The sequence below is a fragment of the Necator americanus genome, chromosome V (assembly GCF_031761385.1).
Source record: "Necator americanus strain Aroian chromosome V, whole genome shotgun sequence".
NCBI classification, from domain to species: Eukaryota; Metazoa; Nematoda; class Chromadorea; order Rhabditida; family Ancylostomatidae; genus Necator; species Necator americanus.
Window position 1 is genome coordinate 11,463,148 of NC_087375.1, and position 19,471 is coordinate 11,482,618.

The 19,471-nt window shown below is 39.6% G+C and overlaps 3 protein-coding genes across 4 annotated transcripts; 1 reads left to right on the plus strand and 2 right to left on the minus strand.

Moving 5' to 3' along the window:
• Positions 1 to 1,186: 1,186 nt before the first annotated feature.
• RB195_013560 (uncharacterized protein) lies at positions 1,187 to 3,800 on the plus strand (the record flags this gene model as incomplete). Its single annotated transcript, XM_064203443.1, has 6 exons — positions 1,187 to 1,235; positions 1,312 to 1,498; positions 2,573 to 2,642; positions 2,697 to 2,850; positions 2,944 to 3,042; positions 3,733 to 3,800. The coding sequence occupies 6 exons, from the start codon at positions 1,187 to 1,189 to the stop codon at positions 3,798 to 3,800; spliced, it is 627 nt and encodes a 208-aa protein (XP_064059324.1).
• Positions 3,801 to 4,798: 998 nt separating this feature from the next.
• Positions 4,799 to 5,111, minus strand: RB195_013561 (uncharacterized protein; the record flags this gene model as incomplete). The annotated part of the gene is made up of 2 exons (XM_013450201.2): positions 4,799 to 4,864; positions 4,944 to 5,111. The coding sequence occupies 2 exons, from the start codon at positions 5,109 to 5,111 to the stop codon at positions 4,799 to 4,801; spliced, it is 234 nt and encodes a 77-aa protein (XP_013305655.2).
• A 3,097-nt stretch (positions 5,112 to 8,208) lies between these two features.
• RB195_013562 (uncharacterized protein) lies at positions 8,209 to 18,594 on the minus strand (the record flags this gene model as incomplete). Of its 2 annotated transcripts, XM_064203444.1 has the most annotated exons (14): positions 8,209 to 8,333; positions 9,042 to 9,169; positions 9,242 to 9,384; positions 9,669 to 9,785; positions 9,844 to 9,984; positions 10,056 to 10,170; positions 10,276 to 10,424; positions 10,488 to 10,652; positions 12,229 to 12,345; positions 12,415 to 12,549; positions 13,221 to 13,350; positions 13,417 to 13,557; positions 14,175 to 14,309; positions 18,578 to 18,594. In XM_064203444.1, the coding sequence occupies 14 exons, from the start codon at positions 18,592 to 18,594 to the stop codon at positions 8,209 to 8,211; spliced, it is 1,758 nt and encodes a 585-aa protein (XP_064059325.1). The 2 variants fall into 2 exon arrangements, with proteins under 2 accessions (XP_064059325.1, XP_064059326.1); XM_064203445.1 differs by lacking the exon at positions 18,578 to 18,594 and having other exon boundaries at positions 14,175 to 14,266.
• Positions 18,595 to 19,471: the final 877 nt, after the last annotated feature.

Genomic DNA, 19,471 nt, shown 5'->3' on the forward strand with positions numbered 1-19,471 from the left:
CGTGGATAAGTGTTGTTTGCTGTTCTCACCGCTCCGCGATATGAAGAGCAACTCTTGGATCTCGTCAAACACTTACTCACTCACACCTTCTTCGGCTAACTTGACCGCACTGACAGCTCGACTGCAAACTCGATAAGAATGTTTTGATGCGCTTCCTTCTTATTCTAATAATCGTGGATTTATTATTATTCTATTTTACACGCCAATATTTTTTAAATGGATTTTCGAAATCAGAACAGAAAAAGTTGTAAATTTCAGTCAAATCGAACAGCGGATTAATCAATAGTGATTGAGTGTTGACAGTTAAGAATTATGTGAGTAAATGCACTGTACAGTCTGTATGTACCCATCCTCAAAGTAAGCCCGGAAATTTTCACTGACTGATGAAATTGGACTTATGTAAAGTTAAAAAGGAAGTTAAAACTTTGAGTCATTCGCCTGCTGATCCTTTTCATCACTTAAAGTTCTCCATTGGCGTGACGGAAGGGTAAAAGTTAGAAAAAGTCTTGAAAAAAACTGAAAAAAAAATACGCAAAGAAGTATGTAACGTAAAATCGCTAATACTTCCACAAGAGACGAAAAACGCGGATCCGGGGTCTTTTGTGTCTTGCATAACTCTTGGATTATAGTGCAATATTGCGTGATTGATCGCAGACGAAGTGACGAGGTTTGTACTCGATTTTTCTGCGAATGAAGTCACTCGGGGACAGTTTTTACTCGTTTCTATTTCTCTAACCGATTGGAAAGAGGAACTAAGGAAAAACTCTAGTTGTTCGGGCGCTTTTCATTCCATTAGAAGGCTCTTTTTCTGATCCTGAATAGTTTTTGATAAATCTTGAGGTGTGGATTATCTAGGTCCATCCATTCTATACCAGCCTATCTAAACTTTCCTGTGCCTTTCAAGAATTAATGTGTTGTCAAAGGTTGGTTTTTTGCTTCTAACTCTGTCGGACGTCGGAACACCAAATAGTTCCGATATTCTCTCGATTCGGATATATTGTTCTTCGGTTACCGTAGTAGAAGACACGAAAAAGATGGGATCCGTAGAGCAAGTGTGCTGATTCGTTCGGATGAACTACAGTTGGTCGTGGGCGTGGCTTTCTTCACCTCATCAAATGATGGAGGCGGAGTCCGATACACGGAAGCAGCTCAACGGCTCGCTGATCAGTGAAGCGCATCAGCGGCGATGAACTACTGGTCAGCTTACGATTCGCCTCAATGGTCAGCGCAATACGGTATGTCAATTCTATCTACATTATAAGAGAATTCAAAGAGTTCTCGTTTCCATGAAAAATAGACAAAAATTTTTAGCTGCCGATTCTCCGTCGTCCACATTAGCAGATGTGAATCAACTAGGTGGCTTATTCGTGAACGGACGTCCTCTTCCGATGTCATTGAGAATTCGAATAATCGAACTGCATCATTCGGGTGTGCGTCCTTGCGACATTTCACGTCAATTGAGGATCAGCCACGGATGTGTGAGCAAAATTTTGACTAGGTGGGGTTTTCACCGCGCTTCGCATGTTTCAACTTACATCTGAATTGATTTTTTTGGTTCTGAATACGGTACGGATTAGATAGATGGGATAAAGACAAGAATCCTCGTAAATCAACGGTTCCGCGGAGGAAATTCTTGGGAAAAGTGCACTTTTCGAGGACCCACAGATCCATTGCATCTACTATTTCTCCGGCTATATTGCCACGTATAGGATTGTTTCCAGACATTTCTCGGACATCAGGGCAATAAATAGCCTCATCCGCTAGTTGAAACTCAAGATACCATAAAAATGTCATCTACAATATTCTATGCATCAGCAGAATTTAGTTTCAAATGTGATCCTCGGTAGGTTTCAATGTCAAGCGGTCATTGTTTTTCAGGACAAGAAAAATTACCTGAAAATAAAGAAGTTTTCACATCGTGTTTATAATAAATCTCATGGGATCTCTTTTTAAATGAGACATTTTAAATAATCGAAATTCTAGTACTTCCAAGACTTAATTATCATTCACTAATAATGAATAGAGCATTACGGTAGCTAATGCGGCTTATAGACCGATTCCTACTTCTTCGTGTCGCGTTCCGCTTTTCCCCTTTAACTTGCTAAGCAACAAATTTTCATTAGAATAAGTCCTGACCAAGAGACAAGACATCCCTTTGGAGACGTGTGAGTTCGTGTCCGGACCGCAAAGGATTGCAATGCTGGGTACAAGTACTCAATTTCTCCTTTGCACGAAGTTCACTGTCGTAGGTATCGGGTATATACGAAAACAATTCTTATAGCATCCAGAACATCGGTCCATGGTTCATATGCTCCAATATAGCACGAGACAATAATTTGATCTAATTTTTCATTTTCATTTACCTATTTTGTCAAAAATGTGTGACCGCACAAGCATCCACAGTGCATCTAATCCGATCAATCAACTGGATCAACTCCTTGACAACGTAATTATTGTACACTAGGGTATACAAGTTCAGAAAAGTAACATGTGTAGAAATGGTCAGGGACTAGTTCTCGCCCAAATTGTTTTGCTTAAAACTAAGCTCCTATCGTATTGTGCACGATTTCAGATATGTCGAAAAAGGCTCGATTGAACCGGGTGCCATTGGCGGTAGTAAACCTCGCGTCACAACTCCAAAGGTAGCTGAGTTTCGTACCTCGGCAGGTTTGCTTACCATAACCGGGTTCTTTTAGGTGGTTGAATACATCCGCCTACTGAAATACTCCGATCCTGGGATCTTTTCGTGGGAAATTCGTGATCGACTGGTGTCCGATGGGATCTGTAACAAGGATAACGTGCCCTCTGTAAGCAGCATTAGCCGAATATTAAGAAGTAAAATTCCTAGAGGTGTGTTTCGCGTCCAGCATACGTCATATGTGCTTAGAATCCATGAAATGCTGCGGAATTACCGAAACTCTAAAATAACCGCTTCTCTTTCAGCGTTGGAGCAAGCCTCGCTACAGTTTATCCCCTATTCGAGATGTCCACCCGCGGATCCTATGGCGTTGCAGATGCACTACAATCATTACATGAATTTCGGTACGAGCCTCATCTGTCTGTCTCATATTTGTAGAAACTCGTCCTGACTGAGCTCATAGCGACTATCGATGTCGATCAATAACCATCACCTTCGATTCTTTCAACTCAGCATTAATACGGCTTCGTTAGCTGTCATTTACTGTAATTTTTCACCGTTTACCTTGCCAACCGTAAGGAATCTTCCTTTCGAGGGATCCAAAAAGACAACTCGTCCAAAAAGGGTGAAGTAGTTTTGACAAGCGGTTTCACCTTATATTTGTACGAATACCGGCTCGACACCCGCTTGAACATCATGTTCTAACTCATGTAAAAACGAACTCCCAGATTCGTCATTTGAGTGTGGCTTGGCTACAACCTCATAATTTTTATTCCACCACCAGTTTTCGACCTCCCTTTTCTATCTCTGGATGTGCCGGAGGATACGTGAACATACCTCGACGATCAACTATCAATTTGTGAAGGAACTCGTCCACCTGGGCGTGGCTTCCAACTCATCAACAACTTCATCATTGGAACATTTCTCTCAACATTTGCACCAGATATTCTGCACCTTTTGTTCAACTTCTTGCAACAATCGCTTCATATGGAGTTTAATATGAGTATCTCCGATTCTAATCCATGGACAACTCTTCCTTTTAAGTCTTGCTGTAACAAAACGTAGCAACATTATTTTATTTCCACTAATTTCAGAACAACTTCGACCGTATGGTCCACAAGAAAATGAAATTTGCTCTCAAATTGGAGTATCCAGATGTTGAGCAGCAAGAAATTGGTGGATCTGGCCGGACCATCGGAGAAATCAAGGATTTTCGCTGCTTGATAGATACATCTTCTTTGTCATGTTCGAACAGGTTCTGAGGTCCAGAGGCGAAAACTCGTACACTGTTCATATTACCCCGCATGATTTTTTACGACTACCTGTTCTCCTTAATATTATTCTAAGTAGAACTAGCAATTAACTTAGCAGTAAGGTTATAACCACGTTATCACTGTTAACACCTTTCTTTATTTCTACGTCTAAAACTAATTAGGTTATTTAAGGATATTACTACTTATTACTATTAATATATTATTATTGGGTAGGGTGTAGTGTAGTGAGTGGAGGTTCCGCTTCCTGCACGATCGATCGGAGGTTCGAATACGTACTGGTGCTCACTAAGCCCCTCATCCCTCCGGGGTCGATTAATTGGTAGTACCAGACTTGTCTGGGAGGATAAAAACAGTGACTTGACACATCGTCTAGCCCCCGCAAGTCACTGTGAGGCCAGTTACCCGTTCGCGAACCTCGAACGATCCTGAATTGAAGTGAACCTGGGGGCGCATCCCAAGCGGATTGATTGACGCTAGACACTTTATCCTTTTTATCCTTTATCCACACTATTAATATTAACACTTTAATACTTATTGCTCGTCATATGAAATATTGATTTGATTGACTTATTGAAATTGTAAATATAACAATACTTCTCTTTTCATATTAATATTTTGTTGTTATTTTTTCCTCATATTGGGAGGTATACGGTTGTAATTTTGTGCCAAAAGTTCCAGTTTTTCAGTTGTGCATTCACACAAGTGCCTCAGCTTATAGGCTCAGGAAATAAATTTGTTAACGAGTCTACTCACAGTCTTATAGAAATTGTTTGTCTTTCAATGTTCTACGTATTAAATTCAATATCAAAATAATCAATACATTAAATTCAAAGCTCAGATCTTTTAAAGCAACAGATTTCCAGAAAAAAAAACGCGATCAAATGAATCAATCGTCGTCTGCAGTCCATATATCCGTTTTTGTTTCTCCCAATGGTACTGGTTCCGGTGGCGCCTGTAAGGGTGACAAGAGAACATCCATATAAAATATTTCGAAGAAAAAACATGAAAATTCGATGCACAACCACACCCACCTCGGCGGCTTTTGCACGAGCTTTCGCTTCTTTCTGCATTGCGTCCAGTTTTTGAGTTGTGATTGTTTTTAGCGGTAAAAGTTTCGGTTTGCAAAATATTGGCGTCATCGCCTCATCTTTGAAGAGAAATGCATCCGCAGCGCTCAACGTCTCGCGTAACGAAGACATCGGCTAGGACTCTAGAACCATCTCGTAAGAAAAGCGGCTAATAGCGGGCGCTGATAGCATGAAAGAGAGAATAAGTGAATACGGGCAGTATAACAATCAATAAATATGAAAATAATGTATAAAATATAAGCATATACATACATGGAATAAGAAATAAATGTGTTAAATAAAAAAAAAACAATAAATGGGCATTACGAACACACAGATACAAAAATTAATGGGTCCACTCCAGCGTAATAATTGAGATGGAAAAGGCTTAACTCCAAGAGATTATATGCAGTTGAAATGCTCTGCATATCAAATACTGAAAAATACAAATAATAACAATATATTAAAATACCATAATAATATTCAAATTATTCATTTCAGACTTCAGAGAACTCAGCTACAATATTTCATCAGAAAATTACCAAAACTAAGCACAAAAATAGTCAAGGAATTCCTTTTTCTTCACTTTTAACTGCTCGCACTCCTTTTTTCTTTTATTCCCGGCCCTAAACTCACCTTGGACGACGATCCCACAAATAACACAAAACGACTGTTAGAAGAAAGAAAAAATGTAATGAAAACTATGACATTAAAAAAAAAAACATCAGTAGTAAACGCACAACAATTAAGAGATATACAACTATCTTAATGTAATTGACCAATAATTTAAAGAAAAAAATCATACGATTTCTTGGATTTCGACTGATTTTTGAGACTTTCTATGATGTCAATATTACCAGGCTCATTTCTAGGTGAATATTTCATTTTTTAAAACTCAAAAAAACAAAAACTTAATTTACAAGAATACGTAAATTTAAGGAATTCCTTCTGTCCTATCTTTTGAATATTTCCATCAATTAGAGAGAGAATTTCGTTCTTCTCATCATCAATCGGATTTGCTAACCGCTGTTCATAAATTCAAAAATTCTTTCCAGAAAAAAATGTTCAGTTCCTAAATTCTTTTGAATCTTCCTTGTGCAATAACTATACAAAAATCAGGTTTAACACTTTGTAATCGACAAAAGGTTAGCATTTAAGGCTAACTCTAAGCATCTGATTCAAAACCCAAAAACCGTTAAATATCTCCTCTTTTCCATAACGGGACCGCTCACAGCAACAATTCATTAAATTTTAACACAGCTCCGCCACCACGAACACGAACAAATCTTAGTAGAAGCAGAAAAATTAATGATGTGGTTATAGCTGATGGAAAACCACGAAAACAGAATCATTTTGGCAAGAAGATTGGGAAATTGTGACCGTTTCACATGGTACTATTGCAATAGATTACAAGAGCGCCAATATCATTTGAAAAAAAAAAAAACATTTAGGAAGAAAGATAAATTGAAAAGTAGGGAGAAACTCACTTAGAACGTTGTGTCCGCTTTGTTCGCCTTTGCACTGGGTGTTGCTATAGCAACATGTGGCATGCGGTTACGTGTAACACCCATTTCCCAAGAATCTCTTTGGAAACATATCTTCAAGCAGCTTTTGTGCACATTTTATTTTCTTCGCCCAGAAGAAGAAGTAAAAAGCAATTATTTCCCTTTCTTCTTGTTTTCAACGCTTTTTCGTTAGCATAATCTGGCCAAATGGATATCGGCATTCGAACAGGATGATTTCAGTAATATTAAGGAACTTTTGCCCTCACATCACATAATCCAGATTCGACAATGTTACGCACACTATATATTCAGAGTAAGCGAATTATTTCTATTATTTAATACTTTGTATAATTCCGCAAAATTAAAACAGCAACGGTAAATATATTCATTAAACTTCACTTATGATGGATTCATTAAATATCGAACAATTTCTGTACACGAGAGATGAGCTTTGTCTGATCGAACTCTACACCTAAAGGAGACCTTTCTGCCCTGGAAAAAAAAACATCGATGGAAAGATGATTACGTAGCAAAGATGAAGATGATAACGACGATGATAGATGAAACGTGAAAAAACAGCACAAGACGATGATAAGCTCCTCAAATGACAATTTCACTGCTAACAAAAAGTACCTACTATGAACAGCAAAGAAAAGCTCATGACATGACGCCATATTTAAACGACCATAGGGTACTCTGTACAATATCGACTCTTTACAGGGAACAAGCACAGAGCAACTCGGATTCCAGGATATTTGAAAGAACTTCGACAGCGAGCTAAAGTGGAGCAGTTGAAAGGCGGAGCAATAGAGAATTCGGCGGGCGAGAAAAGGGTAGCACAAGTAACGCAAGACACGCACAAAGCAAACACCGGTACCAGGAGAAGGAGAGAGTTTGAGAGACGGAGGAAACGGGTAGCGGAGCACGAGTTTTTGTGTTTTCCTATTTACTATTTCCTGAATAAAAAATAAAATAGCGGCAATAGGCTTCTCACGTGCGTTGATGGGGATAAACATAGAAAGTGGCAACATAGCAACAAAGCTACGAGGTGCGCTCTTTTCTATGTCAAATCAACATACGCTCCCACTGCAACTATTTCTCGCAAACAAAGCGAAAATAGTTCATAGTAGGAAAAATCTCATGACGACTACTGCTAAATATGCATGATTCACCCATTTAAACTCGTGCTCAGCCACTTCCGAAAAAAAGCATAAGCAAGATATAAACACTTAACAGTAAAATCAACACACCGCAATAATATAATTAAATGAAGCTCAAAATATCGATAGAAATGTATATGTATATATTTACGTGTATAATATGTATGTAGCTACGTGTATTTATGTACATCATAATTCTTACTATACAAGCACATCATGATATCGTATACACCGTAGCGTTATGATACGCGTAGTAAATGTTAACCGAGAAATATAACAAGACAGTGACAGCTACGATGAACAAAACTGCCACTTAACCTTGAGCAAAAATTGACGCTTCACTCGGATACTTTCTGCATACGACATCTGTCACAAACACTTAAACTACTAAAAGGGGAAGAGAAAAGAAATTCAAGCTAACAAATGCGAAGTCGAAAGCGCGTAGAATATTATAAATCACATCAGTCCGAGCTCAATTATAGGCAGAACAGCGTACCGAGCTATAGGGTCAAAAGGCAGCCGGGAATCACACCGAGACGCCGCGCAATCTCTTACACTTACGATTCACGCATTTGATCGCAGTAAAAACCCGAACATTTTGTCGAACATTGATGGACTGCGATGTAGACGTGATTGATCAGTTCCTATACGCTTCAACGACGACTGCGACTCGAGGCGGGGCAACGAACCTTTAAAAAATTGCACCGGTTAGTATTGGAAAGGTAAGGAAACGAATAAAAACATCATATCAAAACATCTAATGTAATTCTTACAGAATTTGCAACGAGCAAAAAGATTGATTTTGTTTTTGCTGACGTTCTTTCCAGTCGTAAAGTGGTAATATTGGAAATAAAATGCTCATGCTGATCATTAATGAACCAGAAACCTGATATTCTGATGCACTGTTAATTAGAAGAAACATCTACGATAAAGGAGAATTTTCATGACTCCCATAGCGATGACTAGAAAAATTCATGACAGCTAGCATCCAAGCATGATTTTTTTTCGAGCCCCTCAAAAGAAACTGAATTGCGGCATTACAGAAGCAACTCAAATTTATCTACACTATTGAGGCTACTCCTTGCGAATACTGGTTTTCAAACTAACTATGAAATGCCTCTTACATTCACTTTCACTCCACATTCGTTCACATTCTTCTCCTCTATAGCTCCTTTCATTTCGCCGTTATTATATAACTCGACAACCACCTGGGAATAGAAAAACGTCATTAATGCCTGCTGTATAAGGTTTTCCTTCTGGCGCAGAAATTGTCCGAACGGAATTTATTGAAGATAAACAAGCCAAGGAGCGTGCTTGCTTACGTAATACTACACTACCAAATCGCTGTCCTTATATTCCACAAATGCAAATGCGAAAATATTCAAACTTCAACTCACCCCCTTTACTTCTCGCCTCGAAACACTGCATTGAGGACGGACGTGGTAGCATCCCTCTCCGACTCGACATCATTGCCCCATGACCAGAACGAGTCTCCTTCCCAGAACTACACTTCAGAACAATGAAACTGAAACAACAAACTGTACCAAGAAGAACAACATCACATTATCAAAGTCCACGCAGGTTTATGTAAACTTACCCATCAGCTACACACATATCGAGTGTAGCTCCACCTTTGCGATGCTTCACTGTCAATTTGCAGTTGGTCCATCTGCTTTCAGCTGCCATTGGACCATGGCCGTACGCTGCCGCTGGAGGTGTTGGTGGTCGCCAGTCTTCTGGCTTGAATATCATGCATTTAGAATTTTAAAAATGAATGAAACAGTCATAACACGTTGGAAATTTGCTTTCTCGAACAACCCGATATCCCAAATTTCGAATTTCTCATCAAACCCAAATTTTCAAATAAACATTCGAATTTTACTCTCGATTGTATTAGTTGGTTGAACCGCCTTCACCCAACCTCATGTACGGCATTCACATAGAACAAAAAAAAATAATGAGGAAAAATTTAGTTCTAATACGCACTAAATTCAAGCCCAAAACTTGCGGTTTACAATGCGTACCTCATCAGGATCTTTCGTTGGTGTCTCCATCTCCGCCAAAAAATCGAATACGGGAACAGAGCGTAGATCTATTGATATCTGGTCGAAAAAGCACGGTTCTGGTGTTACTTTCCATGCCTAAACCAGCAAATGCTACTATATATCGAAACAGAGTCGGAATTCCATGTAATCGCACCTGAACGAAAACTGCGAGCCCACGCGCTGTCATTGTGCGACAACCAAGCAGCCGCATTCGCAGACGGCAACGCTGTTGCGCAGGTAATGCCAGCCAGTTCAAAAGCAAACGATGCGATACACAAATAGCTGGCGAGAATTGCTAAATAGCGAAAATCAAACATTATAACTCAAGAAATGAGATGAGGCATGAGAAATGAAAAAAAAACTTGCCGGTTGTTTCACATTGAGCTCATCTATACCACTAAGATCGAGAATTTTATGAAGTGGAATAAGATGGTTGGCTTGAATCCCATCAAATGTTATACGTCGCAATGATGGTTGCAACCTAAAATAGTTACAAAGGGGTACACGAGTTTAGCTCAAGCAAAACCGTACTTACAGAGGTCAAATATACTAAGCAGGAAAAGAAGGAGAAAAATATCAAACGTACTGTTTCAGGAACCATATGAGCAAAAGTGTTGGACGATGGGCATAGAGTGAATGATCACGAAACACAATATGCAAAGGATGAATGACTTTAAGGCAATTAGCCAAGCGCTCTAGTCGGCCAGAGGACAACATCTTCAGCTCTGCTATGGTCTGAAATGAAGCAAATTTAATATTTCAGAACATGCCATCAAACATCAAACTAAGCTCGCCCACCTCACCGTCCATTGTCGTCAGTGGTGGACTCTGGTTCATCAAAGCACGCGCTGAAGGCAGCTGATAATAAGCGTAACCGCGCTGATCCGTCTGCGAACCGCCTGAGCACATTGTATCCATCGGTGGTGATCGTCCGGCAACTCCTCCGGACCATGGTGGAGTTAACTTGAAAAGTTATAGTTAGCAAGTATTCAAAGGAACGAACGACAATTATTGTTGAATTGTAGAACAAATTCCTCGAAAGATATTCGGACGAAGTCTCGTAAATGTTGAGGATTCTGCAACAAATCTGGAGCGTATGCTTTCCAAATAATGCAACAGTACACAAACACAACGAAACCGATTCTTTTCAAAGTTTTACACTTTTTTTTCTAACGAAATTTTAGAGGACTTAAGTAGATGCAAGACTGTCTCGAAGAAGGACCACAAGAAGACCGTAACGAAAAAAGACCCAAAAATCGCAATAAATTTAGGTGCAATCAAAAGTTTAGGCTCAGTTAGGTTTCGAATGAATTCAGGTTTATTCAAGATTTGAGCCTTAGACAAAGATTGTTTGGAAAATAAGCTCTTCCAGAAAATTGCCCCTTCGTTTGTCGCGCACATGGTTTTTGCACTGCACACAAACCCTTTTGAATGCTTACATGTGTCGGGACTATGATCACATTCCTGACAAAAATATTTAAATTTACTATAAACATTTTTAAAGTTAAATGATGCCACTGCAGTATTGCGTGGAGGATTTGTGTCCTTTTGTGTAAGTTGTTTGGTATTGTGTAAGTCAAAACACCCACGGAGCCTCCCAAATTCCCCAAAGTGGCAATGGTGGTATAACAAACGAAAAGTGCATCATATGACCATCGCATATAACAAAAAAGCGATTGCGTCGCCAATTGCAGACATGGTGTTCTCAACGCGTACACGTCGCGCGCGACGTCGCTACCTACTCCAACACCACGACGAATGCAGGAACATCGCTACGACTGAACTTGCCCGTGCCAGGCACGACGAGGTGCAGACCTCCGCATGTACTCTACGAGCGTAAACGAAAAAAAAAAACATGTGCAAATGTAACATAACAAGCCAGCACACAACATAGACAGCAAAACATGGACATTGCAGTCCAATAAAATAAAAAAAAAGTTGCAAAATAAGTTTGTTAAAAAGGAACAATGCTGCTAATTTGTGTCCAACACCATAAGCTATCTTCCTAAGAGAGTCCATCAAAATGGGCATTGTTAGGTCGACGAGATCAGATTCTGAACCAGAAATGAAGTCTACAGCTAAGAAACCTTTGGAAAGGACCGCCCTTGCATCAAAGATACGATTACGATGTAAATTTGAGATAATGATACCAACTTTCCTCGGGTGCTGAGTATACTAGGGTAAGGACAGCAAGATTTCGTAAATGAAGGACTTCACTATTGTGCAAACGAAAATATAGCACACATAGTTCGCGACACAAAAGCGACAAAAATAACGGCACATTTGGCAAAAGAAAGCACTGCTGTAACAAAATACAGCTGAGGCAGAGAAATTTGTTAGAGAGGTTAATTTAGAAGGCTCCATGCACTTTTTACGAGTTGAAATGCGCGTTTCTCCACCCACATGAAAGATATGAGACCTTGTTGTGCGTATTTGGTTAACGTCCCGCCCACCACATTATCTCACGTTCTCTGACGTTTTTAACCAAGTGATGAATGCTGCATGCAATAGCAGCATACACCATATTAGAACAACATACCATAGCAGTGTTTGGCGATGGTCCATGGTTATTACCATCAGAATGTCCATTTCCTCCTGCTAATTCCATTCGTGTGTGTTCGCGATCCAAGAATGAGCAGAAATTCTGCAGGCACACCTAAAAGTAAAGAGAGGATTTATCGAAAAAGTGGTGATGTCAACCCGGTAGTATGAGCAGAAAACTCGCCTCAACTACATGATGAGTCTTAACCCAATCAGAAAAATCAAATGTAAACGCCCAAGTGGACTGCGTCTTATCCACAAACTGGTCTTCCATGAACACTGTAGTTGTCTCCGGAGGAAGTGGAGGTTCCTTGGGAACCTACAAACAGGAACGCTGAACAGATTTAACAGGTATGCTTAGGATATCAAACGTAGTAACAAAACTATAAGTTAAGTAACTCTAGCATTTTACAGAAGAAGAAAGGGATAATCTGTAACAATCATTCCACCTATGGATGACGTTTCCCCAAGCAATTATTTCTTTCCATCAGAACCTCTGCTTCTCCAAGTACCTCGTCTACATTTCATTTGCTTCTCTACCTCCTCACCTCGCAAGAACAATACGTAAACGAACGGATCAAGTGGAATGCTGTTTTTTTTTTTAACATCTTGCACAACAGGAGTGTAATATCACAGCAATGATGAAAGGAGGGCCAAGTGCACCGGAAGCATTCCATTCTGCTTATAAAACATACATCCCCTTGCACTTTGAGATCTTGCCGAATGACTGATTACGAAGCGTTCGCTTCATTCCAGTGAACGCGCCAGTTTTGAGATGTATCACGATCATATTCATTGCACTTTTTTTGTAATCTAACTTGCAGCAAACACAACGTAAGATAGATAAGAAATAGATTCTAGAAATTCGATATCGCGGTTCGTTATTACTGCAAATTAATGTACCAAAGGAATCAGAGAAGAGGACGTAATGAGAAAGCGTTGAATCATGTATAGTGCATAAAAAATCTCTAAAATCAACAAAAAAATAACCTCATTATTATATGAGCTTCGTGAGATTCTTGGTGGTCGCATTGACGGTGTTATGATCAGTGAAAGTTCAGTCCTAGTAGCTGTTAGTTTAGGTGGCTCGGAGCCCGGACAGAACTTCTCCAAGATAGCCCTACAAGGAATCAGTATGGAGGCGAACAAGTCTAGAGGAGTGAAAGTAAGGTAAAATAGCTTTTACCGTCTTCTGTCGACGATAAAAATCCCAACTGTATCTCGAGCTCGACGAATTCTTGAGTGTGGCTTCCGTTCTTCGGCAAAAATCACTGCACGCCAGTGTCGGCACACAGCCGAGCACCGCAGTATTGCCACATCATCGCATCTAAACGTTCAATCTTCAATCACTGATGTACTTTTTATAGTGAACGAATTTGAGCACTCTAGGTGACATCGTACGAATGTACGGAATTTCTTTAATCACAAATGAAGTGAAAATGAAAGTAAGGATAAGAATAGCTCTTGAACAATTATTTGGATAAGAGCTACGACTAGCAGTTCGTATCTGTACACCTTTCTACACCAACAGCTGACAGAAATGTACAGAAAACTTGTCATTGGATCTTTACAGTAGTTTAGTACAGCTTAGATGCTACAATCCCTTCATATAGCTCTTGAAGAAACAAGGAATACGAAATACCCAGGGAGATCGAGTACGAGACACTAGGGCAAAGAAAGGGCACATCATAGTGAAATGTTTGAACAAGACCTGAGCATTCAACATCCAAATTCACTACTAATGGTTAATTTTAACATATCATCAAACCCACAACTCCAGAAAACTAATTTAATGGTCAATATTCGCTTTCCAACATTATTCGCAATCAAATCATTCGATAAAATGGTCTCTCTTCTATTAGAAGACTTCGAAGAGTACAGGAACTATATGAAAAGTGTAGCGTTCGTTAAAATAAACTACCATAAGGTAAAAAAAAAACTCGCCTTTGAAACACCTTCACCAGGGCTTCATCGGAAAGATCGTTAATAGTGGTGACTTTTGGAGCTCGTAGAGCACGAAGATTAAGAAAACTCATTGTTATTCGAGGGCTGGCAAACGTCTCACATAAGAAAAAATGTCTGAAAAAAAGCAAAAATAAAACCGCTGGATAGAAGCCGAATACACAATATCGACAAACGGAAAATACGTTCTTCAAGTAGCATGAGGCGAAATGAAAATGGCAAAACAGAATAAACAGTATATTCCTCAATATAACATCAAGTACAACGTGGAAAATGAAGTTTCAGATTTGATTTGAAATCATCTGTTATTCGTACGACCTTGTTGAAAGAGTGCATTTCAAATGCATATATATGCATACAGGAGGACAGCACGATTCGAACCAATAATCCTGCGTTTCAATAAGGATCACTCGACGTTGAAGAAACATGCTGCTGTGCAGACTCACAATCGGCCATAGTCACATGGTCGGCGACAAAACACACCATCTCCCAAAAACAATAACCAGCTTTGCGAGAAGTATATGACTATTCGATTAACATCTCATGAAGACAAATTCCTGAATGCGTGCATAAGTACACATTTCCAGAAGACTAGAATGAGTATAGATAAATTATTGTGCTCTAGCAGAATAATTTATCTATACTCATTTTGAAAGAAACGTTGGAGATCTACGGTTACGGAAAAAAATGTAGTGTCGAACCTTTGAGAACGGTTCTTTTCTATCTACCTTCAATTTTTCTTCATTACTTTGCTAGTTGGCACTTAGTTGGCAGTTTTTATACGTCCAGACTGCACTAATGCGACTGTGTAACATAAGAACTTAGCCAGTTTCAAAACCACAGCGAATGCAGAACGATTTAAAAAAGGACTGAACCTCAGCGTTCCCTTAATGCAACTTTATTAAGTGCAATTGTGCTTCGGAAATTACGTCCTGCTACCTCATGAGAGTAAGGCCGCACTGGACTGTTACTGGCGCAGCCAAACAACAGTTTTTAATATCATAATGCTTGACCTTAAAATAGGTCGCGTGAGGATGTCTGCGAAACCTAATCCTTTAATCAGAAATCACGAAATTAGGATGGACTAACAAGGTTATGAAGTAGTCCACAATTACATACTTCCTAGCTTTTTTATTTTATACTAATTTTCCTTTGAAAAAATAATCCAACATGCGGTTAAATGAGGAAAACCCCAATAATGCTTGTAGAAAGGAGATCGCACATTAAAAGAAAAAGTTTCTAAAAAATAAAATCAAAGCGAGAAAAACATCAATCAATATTATCACTTCACGAAAGTTTCTTGAGTAAATTTATTTCCAAATCTTGTTAGAAAAACTGCTGAATTATAGGAGGGAGTTAATTTCCCGACAAGATCGTACGAGAGTCCTATGGAAATAACCCAACAAGTTGCAATACCATTACAAGATCACGGCAATTCCAATGATGCCATTGTGACAGCGGTTTGGAAACGAATACAATGAAAAGCGGCATAAACCAAGGGAATTGTAGTGAATGTAGAGTTCACTGTCGCACGACATAAAGTATGTACTGCAAACGAAGTGCTGATAAAACAACATCATAATGTTTGAATTTCGCGCACATGATCCGGACGTGTAACTCGCAGATGGTGAGAAAAAACACGTATTTGAGCACAATGAGACTAGATTCACCGCAGAAGACAGCTCATAAAACGCGTTCACAGCACTGAAATGTCCGGAGTGGGTCCGAATACGACAGGCAGCGGCAGCGAAACGCACTATGGATGGCTGCCAACGAGGCGAGACGCCAACCGACTCATCGCGATGGCCGCGCGTCGCGGCATCGATCGCCGCACAGACCCGGCGGTCGCGGCGTGCACTTTGCGTGCACGTAAACCCGTGGCCTTTCTGCAGCCGCTGCTACTCCTGCTGCAGAGACGCAAAACATAGCAATGCATTGGACTCAATGCACTTTTGCATTGCAGCGATTGATGACGTCAGCCGACGCGACCGAACACACCAAATGAAATACGCGTAGGCTTCTAGTCTTCGTGATTGCATGTGTGAGAGGAGGACGAAAGGAGGCATTCGCGAAATACCGAAAAGCGGGCTCCCACGTAGTCGTAGAATCGTTTGGGATTTACGAACGTGTAGATGGCTCATACAACGACTTTCAGAGGTTATCCGATATGTCGAATAAGTGTGTTTATCCCCCCACGCAAGTATGTTACCAATTTGTCGACCCCGGAAGGATCAAAAGCTTGGTGAGCACTAGGGCGGCTTCGAACCTCTGATCGATCGTGCAGACAGCGGAACCTCTAACCGCTACACTAATCCCGCCCCGTATCATAGATACCTTGATTGAATATCGTTTTCTTCATGCATAACAACCTTTCTACCTTAATCGCGAATTTGTTCTTCTTTAACCTAATTGAGTGCGGCAAAAGAAACGTAAATAAACAAACAAACGGTCAGCCAGGAAATTTTGAATTTATATCTGAAATATGGAGCTAAGACTAGTACAGATTTTGTAGAAAAACAAATGTTGTAAATGGTAGCTTTATGATTAGGAAGCCAGCTCTTATAAGTTAAGTAAGACGTTTCTCTTTCGATAACACCTTAGAAAGAACACATCCTATCTTATGGAGCAGCATGTAGAACGAACTGCGAAAATTCCTGGAAATTAATCTACATAAATGATATTCAAATGCACGATGTCGAAAGGCATTCCTCATGTGAATGCTATCGTTTGGGGGTGTCGCAACAATGAAAAGATTTCTCACGCACTAATTCATTTATGGACATACTTTGTTGCACATTCTTGCACACCCATCGCAAAATTTTAATACCTGTTACGTGTAAGCAGAGGACGCAACGAAGTATGATATCGATGAAAAATTCGAAACTTGACAACAGTTGCGAAGATGAAATTTCACCTATGTTAACGACTTGGGAGAAAGTACAACACCAAGGAAAGATGCTGCGCACAAAGAAATTGCACTGCATTGTGACAGCAAACTGTTTGCCAAGCAGACCTAATTTGAAGAATTAAGTGGCAAAAATAAATGTCGCAACGCAACATCTAACCAGACGAAAAAACAAAAAAAAAAACATAGATGCGATTGTCGGTCGGAGCCAGTACTCCGACCCTCTTCACTTTTGGACGGTTGGCGAAGGGATCTTCATCACTTGAGCTGTACCCCATGAGCTAAACCATCCCTCACCTGAGGATGGTTCGGCTCCTTCCTGTCGCACCTATGTAACCAAAATGGAATGTGCACGGTAACTCTGGGGAATCAAAGCGTAGGTGTTTCCGTTATCTACAGGTACACTTGTAACTCTATTTTTGTAATAATAGTATTACAATGAATTTTGCAAACAAAATTCCAATCTCAAAATGACTGAAAGAGAAGAAAGCAACATACTCTGCTTCCGAATCAAATACTAGTTGAACGTGAACCACCTTATATGTTGTATAAAATTATTGTCCGACAATCACATTTGGACACATTGTGCTAAAAACCTCTTAGACCTCATCATAGTTTACCTTCATCAACGAGTTCCACTTGGTTTAAATACCAAGGACGAGTGAACACCTTTCTATCGGATGTTCATAGCTAATGTTCGGGCAAAAAATGTCGGGTGCATGAATGGCAATGTTTCTTGATGCACTGTTAACTGGTTTTCGAAAAGAACGCAAAACTCCACAATTTCTTATAGATTACTTCAATAGCAACTCTCTTGACGCTTTTTGCTACTACACTTCTCTTAATCGTCTAAAATATTCGCGAGCGTAAATTGAATCGAACAGAATGCGTGCGTAGAGATTGGATTCAGTTATACAGTTCACTGAATATTGCAACATTAAATCGCCAAATCAGCCTATTAAAATTAAAACCTTAATTGAGCTATTAAATGTTGCAAATGGTGATTAATTGTTTGGGACGATTAAAACCTACCAGATAACTACAGAACCTCACCAGTTAATGCATACGCAATATCGGAAATTTGTCGGAATCTAAACCGAGCATTACCTCCAAGCCAGAATGGAACAAAGTATAAAATTGTGTCCGTCCAAATTCAAAAACAATCAGAATTCTAGAAGCAGCACGTCAAGAACAAAACAAGAAGTTGCAAATGTTGGGGTGGGTCACCAGCTTCGCGGGATTGTTCTTGCAGAAACCGTTGTATAGTTTGCTTCACCGATATCCCTATATCACTCGCAGTTTTTCCATTATGAATGCAATGTATTTCATCAGGAACAACGACTGAGGAAAAACTAATCGTAGGTGTAAAGAAACAGTGTCAGCAATTTAGCGATGGTAGCCAACAGCGACCCAACGATTATAGTACGCGAAGCAACAATTTATACCCAACAGTTTCATGTGTGAAGTAAATTAGACTCACGTATCTGCAAAGGCCATTCTGCAAAGTTGGCGATTCAACGTGATCGTAATTTTATTTACGTGATATATGATACTCGTTGTTTGGCAATGAGTCACACGACTCTGTCGTCACGCTCGACCAAAGAGTCGGCAAAAGATCCCTACTTTGTAGAAAAAATGGAGCTGTTCTTAGCATAAACAGAAAAATAAGGAAGAATCCATTAAAATTAATGCATGAAGATCACCTGGATAGAGCTAATCCACCTTTCACTATGTCATAACGCGCAAACGAGTACATGCGTGGGCAGCACTGAGAAAACCACCAAATACCATATTATCGCACCTTCTATTTCTGAATGGTGACGTGGATCCACGTACCCCCGAATAATCCCATAAATTGGACTACCTTCAGCACACCCGTATTTCATCACGACCAAAAACATGCTCGATGACGTCACTACGAGGAGATGAGGTGAAATATGTTAGTTATAATGAACGAGAATGAGGTTTAAGAAGATTGAGAAAGAGTTCTGTGGTCAAAATTAAACGCAACGACCGATGGAGGAGTATAGTAAGAAAAGCTCCACATTCTTTACACTGACTAATAGAGCAGCACCTAAGGATCTCTGTTAAGACAACTGCTTAACACTCCATACATTTTGCCGCTCATCAACAATTATCTCAGCTGGCGAAAAATTTGATCAAAATACAAGAATATGAAACTTGAAGCCACCTATACAGTATAACATCTAACAAGAAACATAACTGCTGAGAAAATGGATGCTAGAAAGGAGACTTTACACGATGTGAGTTTAGGAGTAAAGACGATTAAAGGTTCAAGAGGAAAAACAAATCTGAGCATTTTCACTTCTTTTACGCAGCTCTTAAGGTTAAGTGAAAACAATGCAATAAAATT